This window comes from Oncorhynchus masou, chromosome 16 (genome assembly GCF_036934945.1).
Source record: "Oncorhynchus masou masou isolate Uvic2021 chromosome 16, UVic_Omas_1.1, whole genome shotgun sequence".
In the NCBI taxonomy this organism is placed as follows: Eukaryota; Metazoa; Chordata; class Actinopteri; order Salmoniformes; family Salmonidae; genus Oncorhynchus; species Oncorhynchus masou.
In genome coordinates, this window is record NC_088227.1 from 17,363,438 (window position 1) to 17,385,233 (window position 21,796).

General features: G+C 47.3%; 2 protein-coding genes across 3 annotated transcripts in view; one reads left to right on the forward strand and one right to left on the reverse strand.

Annotated features, from left to right (window-relative positions):
- cep85l (centrosomal protein 85, like) overlaps positions 1 to 21,796 on the forward strand; it is a 76,308-nt gene that overhangs the window by 37,466 nt on the left and 17,046 nt on the right. For both annotated transcript variants that reach the window (XM_064990966.1, XM_064990965.1), the window contains exons 3-4: positions 3,068 to 3,786; positions 20,005 to 20,090. In XM_064990966.1, the coding sequence (XP_064847038.1) occupies positions 3,068 to 3,786; positions 20,005 to 20,090 (805 nt within the window). The remainder of the gene's footprint in view (positions 1 to 3,067; positions 3,787 to 20,004; positions 20,091 to 21,796) is intronic.
- Positions 7,154 to 11,770, reverse strand: LOC135557571 (cardiac phospholamban-like). Its single transcript, XM_064990967.1, has 2 exons — positions 11,639 to 11,770; positions 7,154 to 8,304 (listed from the first exon to the last, which is right to left on the reverse strand). The coding sequence occupies exon 2, from the start codon at positions 8,146 to 8,148 to the stop codon at positions 7,987 to 7,989; it is 162 nt and encodes a 53-aa protein (XP_064847039.1). The 5' UTR covers positions 8,149 to 8,304; positions 11,639 to 11,770; the 3' UTR covers positions 7,154 to 7,986.

The following is a 21,796-nucleotide window of genomic DNA, read 5'->3' on the forward strand; positions in this document are numbered from 1 at the left end:
CCCTTCCAGACTGGTTTATGTCTACTTAACCCCTTCCAGACTGGTTTATGTCTACTTAACACCTTCCAGACTGGTTTATGTCTACTTAACACCTTCCAGACTGGTTTATGTCTCCTTAACCCCTTCCAGACTGGTTTATGTCTACTTAACCCCTTCCAGACTGGTTTATGTCTCCTTAACCCCTTCCAGACTGGTTTATGTCTACTCAAAGCCTTTCAGACTACCTGTGTCAGGCTTAGCGTGTATAGAGACAGCAGAAGGCTAGTTAGTGGGTCTGGATGCATAAAACACCATATCTTTTCCCTTAAAGTTTCCTTAACTTTAAGTCAGTTGCACAAAACATTTTAAGGTGAATTTCCTCGTTAAATTAAGTGGAGAAGTTAAGGGTGCCCACGAGATCCCTTATCGGCTTCATTCAGTATGGATATTAATGTAAACAGCATTTGTGGAGGTGATTGTTGTTTTCATCTGCTCTGGTTACAAAAGGAAAACATCAACCAGCTAGCTACTTAGCTAAACAATGGAAGATGTACAATCCATGGCTACAAAGCTAGCTACTTAGCTAAACAATGGAAGATGCACAATCCATGGCTACAAAGCTAGCTACTTAGCTAAACAATGGAAGATGCACAATCCATGGCTACAAAGCTGGCTAGTTAGCTCTAAGTACTATTTAAGCTAGCTTGACGTACTTAATATAAACAAGTTGAGAAACAAGTAACTCCAAGAAAGGTGATTTATTATCTTCTGAAACAATTTGGTTATCCTGTCTCGATTGCTATCTGACCAAATTAAAGCAATCTCTTTGACGAGACATTAGTCAGTAAATCATGCCGTCTCCGTGGTAACCAGATACCCTTTCTGCCATCCATACCTTCAAACTACTGTAAAGGCCCTTACCTAAGGAAATATTTGAGGGGCTCTATTCCTTAAGGTTAACCCTAACGCTTGATGTTTTATGCAGCCGGGCTCTGGTTTAGAGTCACCTCTTCCTCAGACCAGGTTATTGCACGTAGCCAGCTAGGGAAGGAAGTGTCTCATGTGTGAGACTAGGTTTAGAGTGGCAGCCGGTCCTGTGTGGAACAGGCTGTCTGAGCCTAACTTGCCCCCCCCCTACCCTTCAACCCCCAGCCCCTTCCAGCTGTTCTTGCATTTGCCCTGACACTCAAAAGTGTTAACAAAGGAGCACTTTGTCAGAACCTCGACGAGCCACGTGCCTCTGTCTTTGTTAACGGCCCAACCGCTAATGGTTTCCTGGGGGGCTCAAGGTGAGCGCAAACTGAGCAACAACAAGGAGCAATGGAATCCGGGTGGTATGGTGGCATGACAACGGGGTCTTTGTCTCAGTACAAAGTCAGTTTAAGAAGGCTACTTAAGTACAACTTGAAAACCAGTGAAATTGACCTCCATTCTGAACTAACATTGCTTCCAAAATATTGGCGACAATCTTTTAAATTGATTGACCTTATAACTCAACCAAGGATACAATCATGGGGGCTCATATTAGAGAACATTCCGGACAGTGCATGGGGGGGGGCTGTTGCTCTGATGTGTGAATTGCCCCAATGACTAATGTGACGTGAGAAGGGCTGACAGAATGACGGCTCTGTATCTTCTCTGACTGGCTGACTCCTCCTTCAAAGTGTCTCTTTCACTGTCAGGATACAGGGGTGTCAGAGCCCTTGGCCTGCTCTCATTTTGGCCTCAGATTATCTGGTCACCTATTGTTTAGATTCAGTTGAAGGGAACTTTTCACAGGGTTCGTTAGGGTCAGGAGCAGTTCTGTGCTTCCAGTACTAGAGGGCTCTGGGATGTTGGGAGGACTGCCCTGTCACTCTCAGACTGGTCCTCTGTCTTCCTCTCTCTCGCCTGGTGGAAGATCACTGCCACTGCATGGTTTAGTTGAGCCAACTCCTCTGTGTTGTTAGTTACTATGCTAACAGTTTACTGCATTACAACGGATGACAAAAGAGTTGGCCCAGACAGAGCTAAGACCATCCCAGGCTATTGTCCTCCTCCCACTCTGCCCCAGCTTCAGCCTCCTTTCTCCCTTTCACTGTGGCTTTACTCTCCCCTCCCTCTCCCTGTTCCCCCAACTCACCAGCCAGTCTACTTGCAATAAGTCTGGAAGGAGTAAATCCCTGCTCTGCTGCATTGCAGAGTCCTCTAGTCTTAATGAGATGCACGGAAGCCCCAGTGGAGGCTTTGATGCCTTAATGTTAGTCTATTGCTGTAAACGAGGAAAGTTGGATATGGGCCACTGGTTGTTGCATCATTGCTATGATGTGCTTAAGTAATGGGCAGAACTTGGTGATGAGCCCGAGTTCACTCCTGTCTATATACTCATGGCTAACTAGTGGCCTTTTATGCTGAGGTACAGTAGAAGTATCATACGGTTTGGTTCATCCAATGATTAATGACAGTGTGACTTTAACGTACATACATACATACTGTCATTCACTTTCAGACCTGCACTGGGGAGCTAATTACCCGTGTCTTGATTTGGTAGTGAGTCATGTTGGTTCAGAAGGGCCCAGCCATAGACACAGTCCTTTGTTTCCGCCGTGCTTCTTTGTGTGTGACAGGCCACATGTGTCTGTTCCATGAGCGGTGTCCTTCATTGCTCACGTTGCGTGATGCCCCTGAGGCAGCAGTGTTCCTAGTATGACGTTTAACACACACACACACAGATCGTGGGTTATTCATGAGGAACATGGCAGATGAGCCCAGGGCTGACACTGTGGGCGGTGCCTCCAACCATAATGTAACACAGTAACACCCCAGCCGAACATCTGAGCCCTCCAGACAGACAGACTGCAGCTTTCTATGAACCAGGAACACATTTTCTAAACTAATAATGCCCAGTAGTATGAAATGGTCCTTGGAACACACTGTGGAGTACTGTGTTCAGAATTGAAGCACCCCTTTGTTACTAAATTCTACAGTCGTCAGGCAAGAAACTTCCCAAAAAGTTGTGGTCGTGTATTATAGAAATGTATGTTGTTTGGAATATGTAAGATAGTTGAACAAGTCCACCCACACAGTGTTCCTCTCTCCTCTCCTCCAGACCACTCCAGCTCCAGCACCACCTTGTCCTTCCAGCCGCTGCGCTCCCAAGGTGCCCTCCCCACGGCCCACGTCATGCCCTCGCCCTCCACCGGCCCCAAGCTCAGCACAGTGCCCTCCCCTGGGAGCAACCCCTGGTCTTCCTGCCAGCTGCCCTCGCCCCTCGACAGCCCCCTGGACATGAAGGACCCCCGGCCCGTCCGCCGCTGGTCCTCCCTCACCCGCCTCAGCCCCCAGGAGAAGACCATCCCCGGGGGTCGGGCCGCATACCGCTCTGACCCCCATGGCTCCCTGGACAGAGGGGTGCTCTATGGTTACAGACATGACCCTCTGGGCCCCACGGACCCCTACCTATCCCACCTGCACTCACCAGGGGCCGAGGCCAGGTACAAGTACCCCCTGAGTACTAAGACAGACTCTCACTCTGCCTGCTCGTCCCCACTCAAACCCAACACCTTAGACCTGACCTACAGTGCCTTACCGGAGACCAAGCACCCTGGCGTCGGGCTGACGGTACCCAGCCAGAGGGGCCTACCACTGGGCCACCAGACAGTAGGAGGGTCCCCCATCCAGCCAGCAGTGAGGACCCAGATGTGGCTGAGTGAGCAGATGGAGTACCGCCCCCCAGGCCCCGGGCCAGAGCTGTGTGGGGCCCTGTCGGCCTGGCAACAGGAGCAGCAGCAGAGGGAGAGGCTACGGCAAGAGGCCGAGCTCAACCAGGTGAGAGGAGTGTATTGGGGGAGTAGACTACAGTTTCTGTTAGACAGCTAGTCAGGGGACTCTGTCAAATAAATTGATGAGTGTTAGGTTAACACCCATGACAACTAACTTTCAGATTTTCAGCACAATATTGCCTGGAGTCTGTACTAAAAACGGGTGAAGATTTCCCTCCAAATTGTGAACCGCTTCATGTAGGACTAAGTATGAGGGCATATCGCCCTCTGGTGGGCTTCTGAAGCGTTGACATTTTTCCTAAAGGCAAACAATACAAGATGGTCAGTGCTATCTGGAATCCTGGGGACGTCCCTACTCTTAACCCTAACCATAACTCTAACCTAATCCTTACTGTGGCCATGTTAAATGTAAACTTCAATGGGTTAGGGACGTCCCAACGATCACGTTTCAAGTTTTAACGTCACATCCACAAGTAGAGTAAAATGCCTTTCTTGCACGCTCTAAACCAAGCTATGCAATAATCAATATCAATGTGGTACTAAAAATAGCATAAGGTAGAACAGGGTCAGTTCCAACACCATATTTACAATGTGCAGGGATACTGGAGCGATAGGGGTGGATCCCGGATTGCACCGATACAAGATACACATGCGTTTCCATGAAGGCTAATATAAAGTAGTTCACATTTTCAATGAAGACAGGCAAACTCTTTATGGTTTGTGTATTTGATCTTTATCTTATAACATTCTTTACACAATGCGTTGTGTGCATAAGAAAGTGAACAGTGGAGCCAGTGCCTGCAGATAGACAACCGTTCTACAGTAGTTTCATCTTCAGAGAGCTGGACGCGTTTGGTGCATTTACTCTGTGTTTGTGTCTTACTCTGCCAAAAATAAATGAGTCGCCTCATACTACTGGACACTAAAACATTTAGAGCACACAATTATGTTAGGATATCGCAATAACAATATTATATCTCTCCCCGAACAGTTTACACTACATCCACATTTTTATTGAGGGAAGAATGTGTTGTACTTATCTACTATCCGGTGTGAATATGCTAAAAACTCCTACTGTGTTCAAAAGCAACTGGACACAAAAAGATGCAAACCGTCTCCAAGGGGCCTGACTTAACTGTTACTCTGTGAGTGCAGCATAAAGAGATGATATCACACCACAAAGGACTGATAACTTTAAAGGTCATATGCAGCTGTTTTTATCTCAACATCAAATCATTTCTGGGTAACAATTAAGCACCTAACTTGTGATTATTTTTTACCATTTTAAATGAAAACAAACAAAAAAATTGCTTCTTAGGAAAGGGCAATTAGGGAAGGGCAATTAGGAAAGGGCAATTTCTCAAGCAAGAATTTTGCTAGGACTGTCTGGGAGTGGTCTGAGTGGGGAGGGGGAAACTGAAAATTAGCTGTTATTTTCAGAGAGGTTTGGAACTCTTCTTTCTCATTGGTCTATTATCTAATTTACCCCATGGAGATGTCATCATAGAAGGCCAAAACTCCATCCCACCAAAACAGGCAGAAATTTTAGGCAATCCTTTCAAACAGCTCTAGGGCATTATCATCATTTTCACAATATTACAGTATTATTCCAACCTCATTGTGTGGAAATATATATATAGAACATAGGATTATCACGTTTTTGAATGCACTGGGCCTTTAAAGATTGCATACTAGTTTTCCTAATTTCAGTTTATGTGGCAAAACAAGAAAATATAGTGTAGAGAATCATTGTACCATCTAAACCGCTGTGAAATATATATTTTAAAATAGTATTTTCAGCCGTTTGAAACTGAAAAAGAAAGTAAAAGACAAATTGGAACCATAGAAATAGCATACATGGAACAGATTAGACTAGCTTTCGATCAGAATGACAGATCTATAACTCACATTCCTATGTGAATTGTGTAGGGTCAGCCAAAAAAGTTACATATTGCAGGTTTAATCATTTTCAGTTCCATTTCATTTGTCAGTTGCATCATGCGTGTTCTGTGCTTTGGTCTTGAATAGTCTGACTGTGAGTGTAAAAGCTTTAAAGAGCTTGTTCTCTATGGCTCATATAAACCCATACGTAAAATGTATGCATGCATGACTGTTAGTCACTTTGGATAAAAGTGTTTGCTAAATGGCATACTTAAAAAATAAATCATTGGCCAGAATGAAATGTGGTGCAGTTAGGTGATTCTACCACTAGAGGGAGGTCAGCTAAATGTAAGGAGGGCATGCTATTGATTCTCCCATGCCAACATTTTTTACATTCTCTACTATCGGTGGATGGAGCTTCGTCCTCCTGTCATATTTTGAATCTTGCCGTCTCATGTTACGATCTCACGGAATCCCAGACTTTTCTTCTCTCCAACAGCTCAAGATCTTGGATTCTAATCCAGCAGGTCCGCAGCCTTTATTCAGTGATTTGATGCTGTGGATGAACAACTGTTGAATAGTAATTAGTCAAAGCCATGGTGTATTTATATGATCAAATCAGAGGTAGAGGGACTTCCATCAGACCCTGTGGCCCTTGGGGACTGGAATTGCTCAACCTAACTACTGTAAGCCATGAGGTCAGATGCCAGAGGTTACATGAGCTTGACCAGGACAAGCATGAGGAGCAGCACGATGACGATGAGCAGGAAGTTGAGCATCAGGTTGAGGCCGCGGTCGTTGACCAGATCCATGATGACACTCGACATGGAGGAGGCTGGGTTCAGGCTGCAGATACCCCAGGCAGAGTGATCAATTTCTGGGCAAAGCTTTTCAGTCCAGGGGGGGGGGGGTCTTCTGGAAGGTTCCCCAGGAAGGCTAGTGATGGATGGATGATTGGATGGATGCCGATTACATCTCCCTGCTTAGCCCTCACTGTTGCTGTGCTGTGGTGGTTGTTGGTTCAGCTACAGAGGTCTGAGAGGGAAAACAGGGGCCCAGTGAGAGACTGGTTCGCTTACGCAGACACACACATGATCACACACACATTTACAAGTCAGATTCCCGTGGGTTAACATTGTCAGCGTGTTTATTTCAGCAGTGCACTGTAGTGTGTCAGTATAGCCAGGTGGCAGAAGGCAGCTGTAAGTTAAGAGTCACTGTGAGGGATGACAGACCTACAGGAGGGTGACATGTGTGCATACACTTTGACATACAGTCCCCTACGTATTTGTTTGGACAGTGAAGCTGAAAGGTTGAATTTGACTCTGTACTCCAGCGTTTTGGATTTGAGGTCAAAGGTTTTATCAGGTGACAGTACAGACTGTCACCTTTTTATATTTCAGGGTATTTTCATACACATCTGTTTACCGTTTAGAAATGAATGCACTTTATGCATCTAGTCGCCCCCCCCCCATCTGAAGGTGTCATGAGCATTTTAACCCTTTTAACATTTTAAGAACAGGTCAATGAATGAACTGGGGACAATTAGGTGACAGTGATGGTACTGTATAAGGACCAGATTGGGAATATAGCAAGGACACAGGGGTTAGCTCCTCTACTCTTACAATAGTGTATTCAATTTAGTCCAAAGTTTAGTGTTTGGTCCCATATTCCCAGCATGCAATGACCACATCAAGCTTGTGACTCTACAAACTTGTTGGATGCATTTGCAGTTTGTTTTAGAAGTGTTTCGGATTATGGTGTGCTCAATGATTGGTAAATCATTTTATTGTGTCATTTTGGAATCCCTTGTATGGTAAATAACAATAGAATATGTTTCTGTACCCTTCTACATTAACGTGCATGCTACCATGATTGCGGATAATCACGAATGAATCGCGAATAATGATGATTGAGAAAGTTACAGATGAATGGAAAAGATCATGCCCCCAAAGCATGCTAACCTCTCATTAGCATTTGTTTGGTGGGGTATGATATTTATGCCTCTTTTACTTTAGCTTCACTGTGTAAATAAATATGTAGGAGAGTGCACACTGCATCTGGGAACAACAATCTTCTATTACAACTCTCACACTGCAACTTTCTAGTATCATAGTGTCTGATTGTATATGTCATTCAAATAAATCATGCCGAATTATTAGACTCTACAAAACAGTATATCTGATCTTATCCTACACTAATTCCTGCAAATTCAAAACCATTTGACAAAATATTAAGATAATCTCTATGTTTGCCACCCAATCCCCTCCTCTCCCCTTTCATTGTCTGGCCCTCTTGAAGAGTGCATGGCCCTGTTGGGCTGTAGTGTGGCACCTGGCCCCTCCCGCCCCCCCCCCCCCGGCCCTCACATCAACAACACGATGATGTAGATGAGCAGCAGGCAGATGAGGATGAGGCTGAAGTTGACAAAGAGCTCCTGCATGTTCTGCCTGGCCTGGGGGGGCACGTCCACCGCCATGGAGGCTCTGCGGATGGCCGAGCGCATCGTGTGCTGCACCTTATCCATGCTGGGGCGGGCTGGGCGCTAGGCAGTGAGGGGCGAGAGCGTACTCTAGGACAGGTGGACAGAGGGGTGGTGCAGAGGATAGAGAGTGGTGGCGGGCTGGTGACGGAGGGAGGTGAGAGGAGTGGTCCCGGTGCCCAGGGGTCTGGAGGAGCTGCGCTGGGGGGAGGGAGTGGCAGAGAAAGTGGAGTCAGTGAGCACGCAGAAAACACAGAAAGAAATACCGTTAACGGAATCAGAATAACATTTTTAGTCACATTCAGTTTCCTTAACAATTGGTTCAACTGGAGGGCAAGATACCCCACCCATTCCCCTTCATGCCCAACGGTATGGCTGACCCTGTAAAACAACACACTGGATAGCTGCAGTGAAATGTACGTTACAATACAACATCATTAAAAAAAAAAAACATCTATATAATCAAACGTCACTCACTTTGGGGCCCCATAACCCCAGGCCTTATAATCAAGCACAGATCTCCTATCCCCACTGAGTCTGCTCTCTAGTGTCACGTGTTTGTACAGCTCTGCCCCTCCTCTCAAGGTCAAAACAACCGAGAGGGGAGGATAATGGAATGATAATAAAATGGACTCCCAACCTCCTGTCGTCTCCCATAATTCATTCCGCTCTATAAATGGCCGACTGGATTTGGCCGATCGTATCTGGGCTTATTCTGTGAAGGACGCACACCGCAATGTTTTCTAAAAAAAGGGAAACGGTTTTGTACTTTTCTCTCAATGGGGTTCATAAGTTGTGAGTCGGAAGCTAGGTTTGAAGAGATGTTTGTAACCTGGATGGTGGCGGTTTGGTATTCATGGTGTATGTTACTTGTTTTTGTTGCATATTTTGGTACATTTTAATGCTTGAATATTGTCGGGGTTCTTGAAGGATGCGATGCTTTAGCTCGACGATTTTATGTGGAACGTGTGTTTTCTGTGTACTGTGACAGCTTTCGACATCATAGAAACGAGAATCCCACGTCCCTGCTGGGTCTTTGACGACTCCAACATGGACGTGAGTAGGTGCTGTATGTGGTGTGCCCTTTTTGACTCCACCGCGTTCCCTCTGGCGGAACATGGAAGAACAAACCTGCTGGAGATCACACGCCTTATCGGAACGCAGAACACTTCTAACTGGAGATGAAGCCATTCAAACCACCTCTAATCTCAGTGACGGTGAGGGTGCTGTTGAAGATATCACTGTGGCTAAAGCTGTCCTCCATTTTGGGTCGAGAATATACACACTGAGTTGTGATCGTCAGAGCAGCCCTTACTTATCTCTAGTCCGCCCGCACAGGCCTTATCTCGTCTTCCAGAATCCTCTCTCCCCTCAGGGGCTCCTCAGAGACAAGCATACCCAGGAAAGGTGAGGATCTGTGGGTCACTCTCCCAGCTTTGCCCCTGGCCCCTGCTAGTTCCCTGCCTCTCTGAGTCAGACTACCCATGGCCTGCTCCAGAGTAGAGGGGAGGGAGATGCAAGGCGAGGAGGCGGCCAGGCCCGCTGAAAACCTGCTGACAGCAGTTATCTGCCCGGCTCCAGCTATGTGCCAGCGAGTATTCTTAGGGCTGACCTTTGGCTATCTCAAAGAGGTGGAGTCCATTTCGACACTAGCCAAACCTAAACCCCTCTTTAAAAACATCCCTCTGACCTGACCTCGTGAACACCACCCGTGTGGAGGGAGGGGAACTGCGCGTGCAAAGCATGGGTTGGGTGCAGTAGAGCGTGTGGATTTAATGGGTCAGGATGTAGATACGGAGGAATCTCGCTTGAGTCCTGATAATGACTCTGTGAGGATGAAGGGCCTTCTGTCCACTATAGCATCAATACATCTCTGCTAAGAGATTATCTTTCTACATTTTTCGAGTCGTGTTGTTTTACGTTCCATTGTGGTTGAGAGGAACGCTAGGCTATACTCACAGGAGCCCCCAGCCTAAAAGGAACTGGAGGGTTCTGGGTAAGAGGGGTTACTAGCGAATGACGTCGGAGCCCGGGCTGGCACAAACATTCCTCCCTCACCCTGGTCACATGACACATGGTTTGCTTAACGCACCATGCCTTCAGCGATGAGTGGCAATCAAGCGGCATGTCAACACCAAATGCCCCCAAGCCTTCAGCTCTGGAGTGGTCAGGAGTTGTTCCCCTCATGTCAGGACAAGGGGATATGATAAGTTCATTAATAATAGCCTCTCCCCTGGCACTACTAAACATGTCACCATCTACTCAATCACTGCCCCCCTGGGTTCACCCACCCACCCTTACAAGGGTATTCTGAAGGGGAGGCCAAGGACACAGCAGGATGAAATGCCAAACTAATAACAGCAGGATGAAATGCCAAACTAATAGAGGCTGTTGTTGAAACCCTATGGGGACGTTGTTTGGATTGTAAAACCCAAACCCGCCATTCCTCTTCATGAAAGAGTCCACATGGAGCGACGGAGTCAGTGGGGGGGGGGGGGGGGAACAAAGCCGAACATGAAATCGAATCGAACCTAAGAAGGAAATCCTTCTGAAACCTGGCAGAAGCGTTTCACAGGCCAATAGTGTTGTTTTTTTGTCAGCTCTCTTGGCGTAGTTCCTGTGGTAATGAGTCATCTGGAGGGAGAGGGAGGAAAGCTTTCAATGGGCTTGGCCCCCAGTGCTGAACTTTCCATGATGGCATCACACAGCAATGTACAGGGAACTGTGGGCATTGATTTGGATGTGTGGCTCAGGAGAGGACATAAGTGAAATGTTATACAGTCCCAATTACGGTACACATAGCAGTGTGAACAATGGTCAGCTGCCAACCACAAAATGCCTGTTCTATTCAAACAAAATGGATCTTCATAACAGCCTCTTCCACCTGGTATTGAAATATAGGATTACAATGAATATGAGAATTGATTACCGGTAGATTCACTGCACTGAGGCAAGCGAGAGTGGGCCATTTTCATGATAAACCCATATGATTTCCAGTTCTCTCCTCCAGTGTGTGGTTGGTTGGTTGGCAGTAACCTTTCCCTGTCTACAGACTCCCTTTGTGTCCTGTCTGCTCATTTCAATCAATGCAAATTCCAGGCTTTTGCCAGATGCAAATGTGTGTGTTGTGGATAGGTCACGGCTAGCCTCTGATGTGTGTGTGCGAGCGCGCACGCTGCTCTGTCTGTTTAGACAGGAGGACAGTTAAGTTCAGTACTGCTCCATCCTAAACATCAGGGCTACCATTTGTCTCAGGATATAGCCTTCATAGCAACACTATTGCGTATTGCAAGATCAATCATCGCTTGAGAGACACAAATACAGTTGCTTAGGTGTTTTGTGAGTCTAATCCATTTGAACTATTAGTGCTTGACCTTGAATAAATTATATTTAGGGAACACTTTGGAGCCCCGTAGGAAGGCGTTGTTATTAGTGTCAAGGTAATGTCGATATCGTCGTATAGCTGGAACAGTATTACAATATGGCTTTCTTTACAGCCCTTAAGTTGTCATTCTCGCCAGGCCTGTGCACTTACCTGCTCCAGTGGGGTAGGTGGATAGATGGATGTTGATCTGGAGGTCACAGACCGTCTGGTGAGGAGGCTGGCAGAAAGGCTGTGGATCCAGCAGCAGCAGGAGAGGAGGCTCTCTGGCAGCACTCTGCACTACGTCACCTTGTTTATGGGAGGAAAAGCAGATGGGCGGAGAGTGGAGAGGAGAGAGAGAGGGATGTAGCTGCCTGGGGGAGTGGCATCGCTGCTATGTGGTCTGTTCATCCGTCCATTTTGGAAGAGGAGGGCACGGATGGGCAGAGCGGGCAAGCGGCCTCCCCTCTCTCACCTGGCGTACTATAGATAGGCTAGTGCCTCTCGTTCTGAACTGGGTCTCTCTCTCTCTTTCCGTCTGCTGGAGGACCTACGCCATTTGAACCCTGAGGAGTTTGACCTGTGTGTCTTCACCTGTCTCTGTCAGGTCATACTTAGTCATTCTGAAATGGCAAACACAGGCTGACTGTCAGTCCTGGAAGTGATGCGCAGCCACCGCTGAAAAAGGACAATGTTGTGGTTGCTGTGTTTCTTTTCTCTCTCAGGAGAGTTTCCGAGAAGGAATCGATCCTCCGCAACGTCGCTTACCTGTTTCTTATTGAGAGTTTGTTCCCTTTCAGCTTTTCTGGCTTCCATTGTGTGTGTGTGTGCTTCCTAGCCCGCATAGACTCTGTTAGTTTGAAGGACTGTCTATTGCCGTTTCATGCAGTCAGTCCTCTATGTGTTCCTGACTGTATCAGAGGAAACCCAGTGGCCATCAATCTCTCCAGGGGCTCTGAATCTGAACATCTTTCCTGCACAGTTTTTTCAGCCCCAAAACAGAAACAAATCCCTCCGCTCTTCCTTAAAAGGAGCGTTTAGCTGGGTCTTGACTCGATCAAAACAAGCTCAGAATAGTGCATTTTTTTTAATGGCCGTTGCTTTGAGGAAGGGGGGGGGGGGGGTGTTGGGACGACATGCTTTGTCCTTGTCTTCTCTGGCTTGGGTGGTACTGTTCTTGGGACACCGAGCACCCCCTCCTGCGGTGGCAAAGGTATGCCCACACAGGTGACGGATGCCAGCGGTCGGTGACCTTCATTAGAGGTTTAATGAAGCATTACGCACACACATACAGTACATGCATTCATACACACACACACACACACTCCATTCATAACTACCGTGTCTCTGCCCGGCATTCTCCCAAAGGCTCTCGTATGCGCCGTGTCCTTTACATGAGAGAGAACTTCTTCAATGCTCATAATCACCCTCTGCAGCGGTGCGTTAATCATGACCACAAACATTGACATTCTGAGACGGGGGATCCAACCAGCCACATCTATAATGGAAGCTGTTGATGTTGTTTAGTCGAAGCATAGCATGGGTCTCTCGTTTACTGTGGGCTTTGGGGTTAGTTGGAATCCTGTGTTCAGTGCATATAGCAGCCATGTGTATGACTCAGACTTCCCTTTATGAAGGTGCGTAACAGGCTTGGTGGAGGTGGATCCCTTGCGGCTCGCTGAATAAATGCGGTGGAATTGTGGTGGAATTAAGTCAGTATCTGCAGACACACCTTCATTTCTTAGATCTACACCCCGAATGTTTACCCGTCGCAAGACCCACTGCTTATTTATAAAACCCTCTTAGGCCTCACTCCCCCCTATCGGGGATATCTACTGCAGCCCTCGTCCTCCACATACAACACCCGTTCTGCCAGTCACATTCTGTTAAAGGTCCCCAAAGCACACACATCCCTGGGTCGCTTGTCTTTTCAGTTCGCTGCAGCTCACGACTGGAACGAGCTGCAAAAAAAAAACACTCAAACTGGGCAGTTTTATCTCCATCTCTTCATTCCCAAGACTCAATCTTAGACACTCTTACTGACAGTTGTGGCTGCGTCGCGTGATGTATTGTTGTCTCGACCTTCTTGCCCTTTGTGCTGTTGTCTGTGCCCTATAATGTTTGTGCCATGTTTTGTGCTGCTGCCATGTTGTGTTGCTACCATGTTGTTGTCATGTTGTGTTGCTACCATGCTGTGTTTTCATGTGTTGCTGCCATGCTATGTTGTCATCTTAGGTCTCTCTTTATGTAGTGTTGTGGTGTCTCTTGTCATGATGTGTGTTTTGTCCTATATTTTTTACTTTAAATCCCAACCCCACAGGAGGCTTCTTCTGGTAGGCCGTCATTGTAAATAAGAATTTGTTCTTAACTGACTTGCCTCGTTAAATAAAGGTGAAATAAAACATTTAACAATACAAAATGTAAAGGTAAAGTCTAATGCATTTCCAATGCTCAGATCACGGCAGTCCCAATGTATCCCCACAAGGGTAGGAGAGGTGGAGGTGTGTGTCAGTGTGCATGGCTGGGAGAGAGTGCTGAAAGCTGGGGTGTCTGCACTGGAGGGCCCTGGGAGGAGGGCGGCAGGGGCGATAACGTTCTAGGAATTGGCAGCAGATTAGCTGTGCTATGTGATAGAGTGGCGCTCGCCTCGCCACGGCAGTAGCCAGGGGATATAGAGAGAGACTCAGAAAGAGGTCAAGTGAGAGAGAGAGAGAGAGAGAGAGAGACTCAGAAAGAGGTAAAGAGAGAGAGAGAGATAATATGGCTTGTCTCTCTCCTCAATATGGCCCCACCATACCAGCGTATAATGAGTCAGCTTGCCTGCCTGCTTGCCTGCCTGCTTGCCTGCCTGCTTGCCTGCCTGCCTGTCAGGTCTCCAGGGCCCTCCGAGACGACCTCTCCAGCAGTGAGACAGAGAGATGGACAGAGAGAGCTATAGTTATTAGCCTGCTTGGCTCCCAGGTGTCATCTCCACAAGAATTCATTGGGAACAAAGTTGTGTTGTTCCCAATGTGCCAGGTTCATTTTAATTGGCAACATAGATGCAGCTGAAACCAGCCCCAAAGCCAAATGCTGACCTCGACTGGTGATGTCGAGAGAGACGGGCTAGGCCATTTCTGTTGGGAAAATTTGAAAATTAAAACAAATTCTACTCAGTTTAAATGGACGCAATTACAGATTGTAGGGCTAAATCCAGGACTACAGTAAACAATATGTAGTTCTAGTAGAAGTGTGAGAAAGCTAATGAGAGATTTTGTAAATCTAGCTAGTGAGATGTAGTAACAGTAGGTGCTAACAAGCTAGCAAGTCCACTTTAGGGCTAACCTGGGTCATAGCCGTTACATGTAACTCAAGCCTCGCTATGCTAACTAGCACCTTTGACCAGTGGGCCTAATATATTTACAGTTTGCTGCTGTAATCTGATCTGATCCTTTAAATTAACTGTCCAGTGGAAAATATCACTTTCAGAAGTTCATATTTTGTTAACAACATTATTTGGGTTATGAGTTGACTCATCTTATACTCCTATTTGTCAAAACATATAATGGAAGAAAACCACCCTGCCTCAAACTTGCATCTCAAACAGACCGTTTCTAAAATGCTTGCTATTTCCTGATAAGAGTATGACGTCGTACTCCCGAGGAGGATGAGCTGGCCAATCAGCGGCCTAGAGGACGATGTGCTGGCCAATCAGCGGTCTACACGCGGTAATATTTTTACCGACTGGTATTCCAACACAGAAAAGCTGCTTTTTAACATACGTCATTGAAAACTTTTTCAAGGAAAAGTATTTCACTCATATTCTAAGCAATTATAGGTCATATTTCATAAAAACGGGAAACACTGGACAGTTACTTTAAGTAATAAGCTCTGCCAGGAAGATAGGATTAAAGACCACCTCCCAGTAAGAATGCTTTGAACTTGAAATACACTGGCGTATGTGGGACACATTATAAAAGATGATTCGGTTTCTGGTTCGTTAGTTTGGTGTGTGCATGTCTGTGTGTGTGTGTTTCCATCTTTCTGTGTGGTGCAGATGAATAAACCCAGCTCCCCAGGCATCTAAATGAAACTGTCTTGTCGTTTGGCATTTCAAGCGTTCAGCAGGCAGCAGCACAGTGTAATGTCTGGGTCTGTCTGGGAGCAGCTGTTGCTGTTACTGCATTTCAACTGTAATTGGTTGGAATGACTGTGTGGGGGAAGAAAGCCACAATATGGTCATTAGGCGGAACACTGAAAAACCTTGTTGCCGGACAACCGGAGATATACAGTATGCTCCGACTCTAGGTCTAGTGACGGCGTGAGGGAGCCTGATGGTCTAGGGCCCGGTGTTGGGAGTAAGCTTCCTCTATGGCTGGTGTACGGTATTAAACCAATGGAGAAAGAGTGTGTGGTGCAGGGTGATAACATCACCCCTGCTGCGCCCATGGCCATGACCTCAGTCTGAGGGCGGTGGGTGTTGCTTTGTGTTGGGCTTTGCTATCAGCTGGTGGGGACAGCTATGCCCCAGATCAGCCATTCATCCCTAGTGTTAAAGTAAATCCCCCCCCCCCCCAGCCCAAGAGCCTCCGGCTGCATGGCGACAAACTGCACCCCACCCACCTTCTCTTAACATACTCTCTCTCGCTCTGTCTTCCTCGTTCTATAAACTTGGCAGGCAAGTGGACAGCCTCTCTTTCACCATTGATTCCCAGAGAAAGGCCTCCAGCGTACAATGCCATTTCATTTTTAGCACATGCTAATGTACAAACTTGACCGTCATTTTCATGAATTTGTTTTCATGCTGACTTCCGCTCCCTGAGTGGTGTTCCTGCTCCCTGAGTGGTGTTCCTGCTCCCTGAGTGGTGTTCCTGCTCCCTGAGTGGTGTTCCTGCTCCCTGAGTGGTGTTCCTGCTCCCTGAGTGGTGTTCCTGCTCCCTGAGTGGTGTTCCTGCTCCCTGAGTGGTGTTCCTGCTACCTGAAGGCTGTAGTGGCAGTTTGACGCTCTGCTCTCCCCAGAGAGACACTGAGTGTCCTCTACACAGGCGACACCTCCTCATTTTGTCGCGCTCGCGAATTTAGCTTGGGTGTAGACCAGCCTAAAACAAAAGCGAGTCGGAGCTTCCCTCCCGTTTCCTCGGCAGAAAAGCCCATAAACCATCATGTGTGGTGATATTGTGATGAGAGGGCCGAAGGCAGCAGTGGGATCCAGAGTTCAGGCCAGTCCCTGTGGGCCCCACTGGCCTATCCTGTCTTACCCTGGCCTGTCCTGGCTTGGCTTCCTCATACAGTGTTGTGGAAACTGCCCATGTTTCCCTCCAGTGTGTTGGTTGTCAGTGCAGCAGTGCCCCTACCTTTTATTGGGCCTTTTTCTTAATATCTCCTATCTGCTGAGTTCTGAGAGCCCGTGTGTACTAGCTTATCGTACCAGGATACAGTGGACACATCTCTGCTTGTTTCTGCCCGCTGCTGTGTCCACAGTCACACAATGGTTTGTTAAAAATAGGCTAAGCTATGTGAAGTGTATCTGGAGTCGGGGACGGATGGATGTCTGCCAGTGGAGGCTGCCCAGGGGAGGACGGCTCATAACAATGGCTGGAACGGAGCGAATGGAATGGCATCAAAACCACGCGTTTGATGTATTTGATACCATTCCACTGATTTCCCTTCCAGCCATTACCACGAGCCCGTCCTCCCCAATTAAGGTACCGCCGATCTCCTGTGATGTTTTCCTACCTTCGTTCCAGGTCAGGGTATGTGTGGGGGAAGTGGCAAAGCCTCACAGGAGGGGGTCTTTTTACCAGGGCTAGAGAGACCGAGAGAAGAGCCGTGCAGCTGATATCTAGGGCATTAATAGGAGAGGTATTTTCAACCTGGTGGCAGGCAGGCAACTCGAGGTCCGACTGTCATTGGAGAAGAAACCAAATGAACAGACAATGACCGAGGGGTTTTACACGCATCAGATTAGCAGAACGCAGTATGTGGTAATGGCTCGTGTCCAGGATCCATGTTATTGGTGTGCATTGTTTGTGCACATAGCGCCATAGCACCACCATACCACCCGTAACTAAGCCTGAAGTCTGTTGTAGACACACTGTCCAGTCCACCATATTAGAATACCTATGGGATTCTGCAAGGTTTCACATGTGGTTGGAGGGTTTTACCATTTCTTTTGAGTTATAGAAATAAAGACTTAGGTGTTGCAACCTACCTAACCTTCAATCTCATGGAGACTGAGACCAGATTATAATAGTAAGGGACGTGTTCAGTAACTGAATTTGTCCAATAGGGACACCCATTTTCGTCTTTCCGATTCAAATGATTTTCTATTTCGTGCCAACTGAACGTGATCTGGCTGTCTCATACCTGGCCCCCTGTGCCCCAGTAGTAGATAGTGAGGACATGCCCATATTGTGATCCCCCCCTGCAGTAGTAGATAGTGCCCCTGCAGTGATCAGTAGTAGATAGTGAGGACATACCTGACCCATATCGTGATCCCTGTGCCCCTCTGCCCTGTGCCCCTGCAGTAGTAGATAGTGAGGACATACCTGACCCATGCCCTGTGCCCTGTGCCCCTGCAGTAGTAGATAGTGAGGACATACCTGACCCATATCGTGATCCCTGTGCCCCTGCAGTAGTTGATAGTGAGGACATACCTGACCCATGCAGTAGTAGATAGTGAGGACATACCTGACCCATATCGTGATCCCTGTGCCCCTCTGCCCCTGCAGTAGTAGATAGTGAGGACATACCTGACCCATATCGTGATCCCTCTGCCCCTGCAGTAGTAGATAGTGAGGACATACCTGACCCATATCGTGATCCCTGTGCCCCTGCAGTAGTAGATCGTGAGGACATACCTGACCCATATGCCCCCCCTGCCCTGTGCCCTGCAGTAGTAGATAGTGAGGACATACCTGACCCATATCGTGATCCCTGTGCCCGTGCAGTAGTAGATCGTGAGGACATACCTGACCCATATCGTGATCCCTGTGCCCTGACCCATATCGTGATCCCTGTGCCCCTCTGCCCTGTGCCCCTGCAGTAGTAGATAGTGAGGACATACCTGACCCATATTGTGATCCCTCTGCCCTGTGCCCCTGCAGTAGTAGATAGTGAGGACATACCTGACCCATATCGTGATCCCTCTGCCCCTGCAGTAGTAGATAGTGAGGACATACCTGACCCATGCCCTGTGCCCCCTGTAGTAGATAGTGAGGACATACCTGACCCATATTGTGATCCGTGTGCCCTGTGCCCCTGCAGTAGTAGATAGTGAGGACATACCTGACCCATATCGTGATCCCTCTGCCCCTGCAGTGCAGTAGATATAGTGAGGACATACCTGACCCATATCATATCTGTGCCTGTGCCCTGCAGTGATGGTGAGGACCCTGACCCATATTGTGATCCCTCTGCCCCTGCAGTAGTAGATAGTGAGGACCCTGACCCATGATCCCCTCTGCCCCTGCAGTAGTAGATAGTGAGGACATACCTGACCCATATCGTGATCCCTCTGCCCCTGCAGTAGTAGATAGTGAGGACATACCTGACCCATATCGTGATCCCTGTGCCCCTGCAGTAGTAGATAGTGAGGACATACCTGACCCATATCGTGATCCCTGTGCCCCTGTGCCCCTGCAGTAGTAGATAGTGAGGACATACCTGACCCATATCGTGATCCCTGTGCCCCTGCAGTAGTTGATAGTGAGGACATACCTGACCCATATTGTGATCCGTGTCTGCCCCTGCAGTAGTAGATAGTGAGGACATACCTGACTGACCCCCATATCGTGATCCCTCTGCCCCTGCAGTAGTAGATAGTGAGGACATACCTGACCCATATCGTGATCCCTCTGCCCCTGCAGTAGTAGATCGTGAGGACATACCTGACTTGATCCCCTGCCCTGTGCCCCTGCAGTAGATAGATGAGGACATACCTGACCCATATTGTGATCCGTGTGCCCTGTGCCCCTGCAGTAGTAGATAGTGAGGACATACCTGACCCATATCGTGATCCCTCTGCCCCTGCAGTAGTAGATAGTGAGGACATACCTGACCCATATCGTGATCCCTGTGACCACTTCTTACCAGGGGCCCTGCAGCAGCCCAGCCATCTGGGCACAGAGACCTTGTTATGCTATAGGAGATTAGTCACTCACTGATGCAATTGCTGAAGAGACGCCCGCCCAAACGGCCCGTCCATGACACCCTGCCCACACTCCTGTATAGAGGAGGGCTATAAAGAATATACTGTTGGAATGTGTGAAGGCCCAGCGCATGCAGATAAGCTGTGGCTCATGTCTTTGTATAGAGGGACTACATTTAGGTTACACATGTGAAATGGCATTGGGCTCGTTGACTCTCTTGGTGTCTCTTAGTTAAATCTTTAGTTTGATTATAATGAAGATAATGACGACGATGACAAACGATGCGGATCTGCTTGCTTACTAGATGTTAAGTGTGCTGACCGATGTGTGTGTGTGTGTGTGTGTGTGTGTGTGTGTGTGTGTGTGTGTTAATGTAAATGTAAATGTGTAAATGTGTTTCCTGTGCAGATGCTGGGCGGAGCCTCCCTTCCTGTGAACACGCTGGTGAAGATCAAAGAGGGCCTTCTGCGACAGAGAGAGCTGGAGATTGACAGGTCAGAAATGCACGGCAGAGGACAGGGATGTTTAAAACCAGCAGAGGTGCAGTAGTGAGTCATCGGGCCAAGCAGGGGAATTCATTGAGGCTAGAGGGAGAAAAAAAACACCAAAACAAATTCTAGGAGAAACACATCTGAATCTTAGCATTATTATATTGGGCGAAGGCCTCTGAGCAGCAAATGTACACAGTCGGACTGAGTCAGTATGTACAGTGGGGCATAAAAGTATTTAGTCAGCCACCAATTGTGCAAGTTCTCCCACTTAAAAAGATGAGGTACACTTCAACTATGACAGACAAAATGAGGGAAAAAAATCCAGAAAATCACATTGTAGGATTTTTTAATGAATTTATTTGCAAATTATGGTGGAAAATAAGTATTTGATCACCTACAAACAAGCAAGATTTCTGGCTCTCACAGACCTGTAACTTCTTCTTTAAGAGGCTCCTCTGTCCTCCACTCGTTATCTTTATTAAAGGCACTTGTTTGAACTTATCAGTATAAAAGACACCAGTCCACAACCTCAAACAGTCACACTCCAAACTCCACTAGGGCCAAGACCAAAGAGCTGTCAAAGGACACCAGAAACAAAATTGTAGACCTGCACCAGGCTGGGAAGACTGAATCTGCAATAGGTAAGCAGCTTGGTTTGAAGAAATCAACTGTGGGAACAATTATTAGGAAATGGAAGACATCCCTCGATCTGGGGCTCCACGCAAGATCTCAACCCGTGGGGTCAAAATGATCACAAAAGAACGGTGAGCAAAAATCCCAGAACCACACGGGGGGACCTAGTGAATGACCTGCAGAGAGCTGGGACCAAAGTAACAAAGCCTACCATCAGTAACACACTACGCCGCCAGGGACTCAAATCCTGCCGTGCCAGACGTGTCCCCCTGCTTTAGCCAGTACATGTCCAGGCCTGTCTGAAGTTTTCTAGAGAGCATTTGGATGATCCAGAAGAAGATTGGGAGAATGTCATATGGTCAGATGAAACCAAAATTGAACTTTTTGGTAAAAACTCAACTTGTCGTGTTTTGAGGACAAAGAATGCTGAGTTGCATCCAAAGAACACCATACCTACTGTGAAGCATGGGGGTGGAAACATCATGCTTTTGGGTTGTTTTTCTGCAAAGGGACCAGGACAACTGATCCGTGTAAAGGAAAGAATGAATGGGGCCATGTATCGTGAGATTGAGTGAAAACCTCTTTCCATCAGCAAGGGCATTGAAGATGAAACGTGGCTGGGTCTTTCAGCATGACAATGATCCCAAACACACCGCCCGAGCAATGAAGGAGTGGCTTCGTAAGAAGCATTTCAAGGTCCTGGAGTGGCCTAGCCAGTCTCCAGATCTCAACCCCATAGAAAATCTTTGGAGGGAGTTGAAAGTTCGTGTTGCCCAGCAACAGCCCCAAAACATCACTGCTCTAGAGGAGATCTGCATGGAGGAATGGGCCAAAATACCAGCAACAGTGTGTGAAAACCTTGTGAAGACTAACAGAAAACGTTTGACCTCTGTCATTGCCAACAAAGGGTATATAACAAGGTATTGAGAAACTTTTGTTATTGACCAAATACTTATTTTCCACCATAATTTTAAAAATAAATTCATTTAAAAAAATCCTACAATGTTATTTTCTGGAATTTTTTTTCTCATTTTGTCTGCCACAGTTGAAGTGTACCTATGATGAAAATTACAGGC

Coding starts and splice junctions, on each gene's coding strand:
- LOC135557571 (XM_064990967.1), bottom strand. CDS start 8,148: ATGGATAAGGTGCAGCACACGATGCGCTCGGCCATCCGCAGAGCCTCC.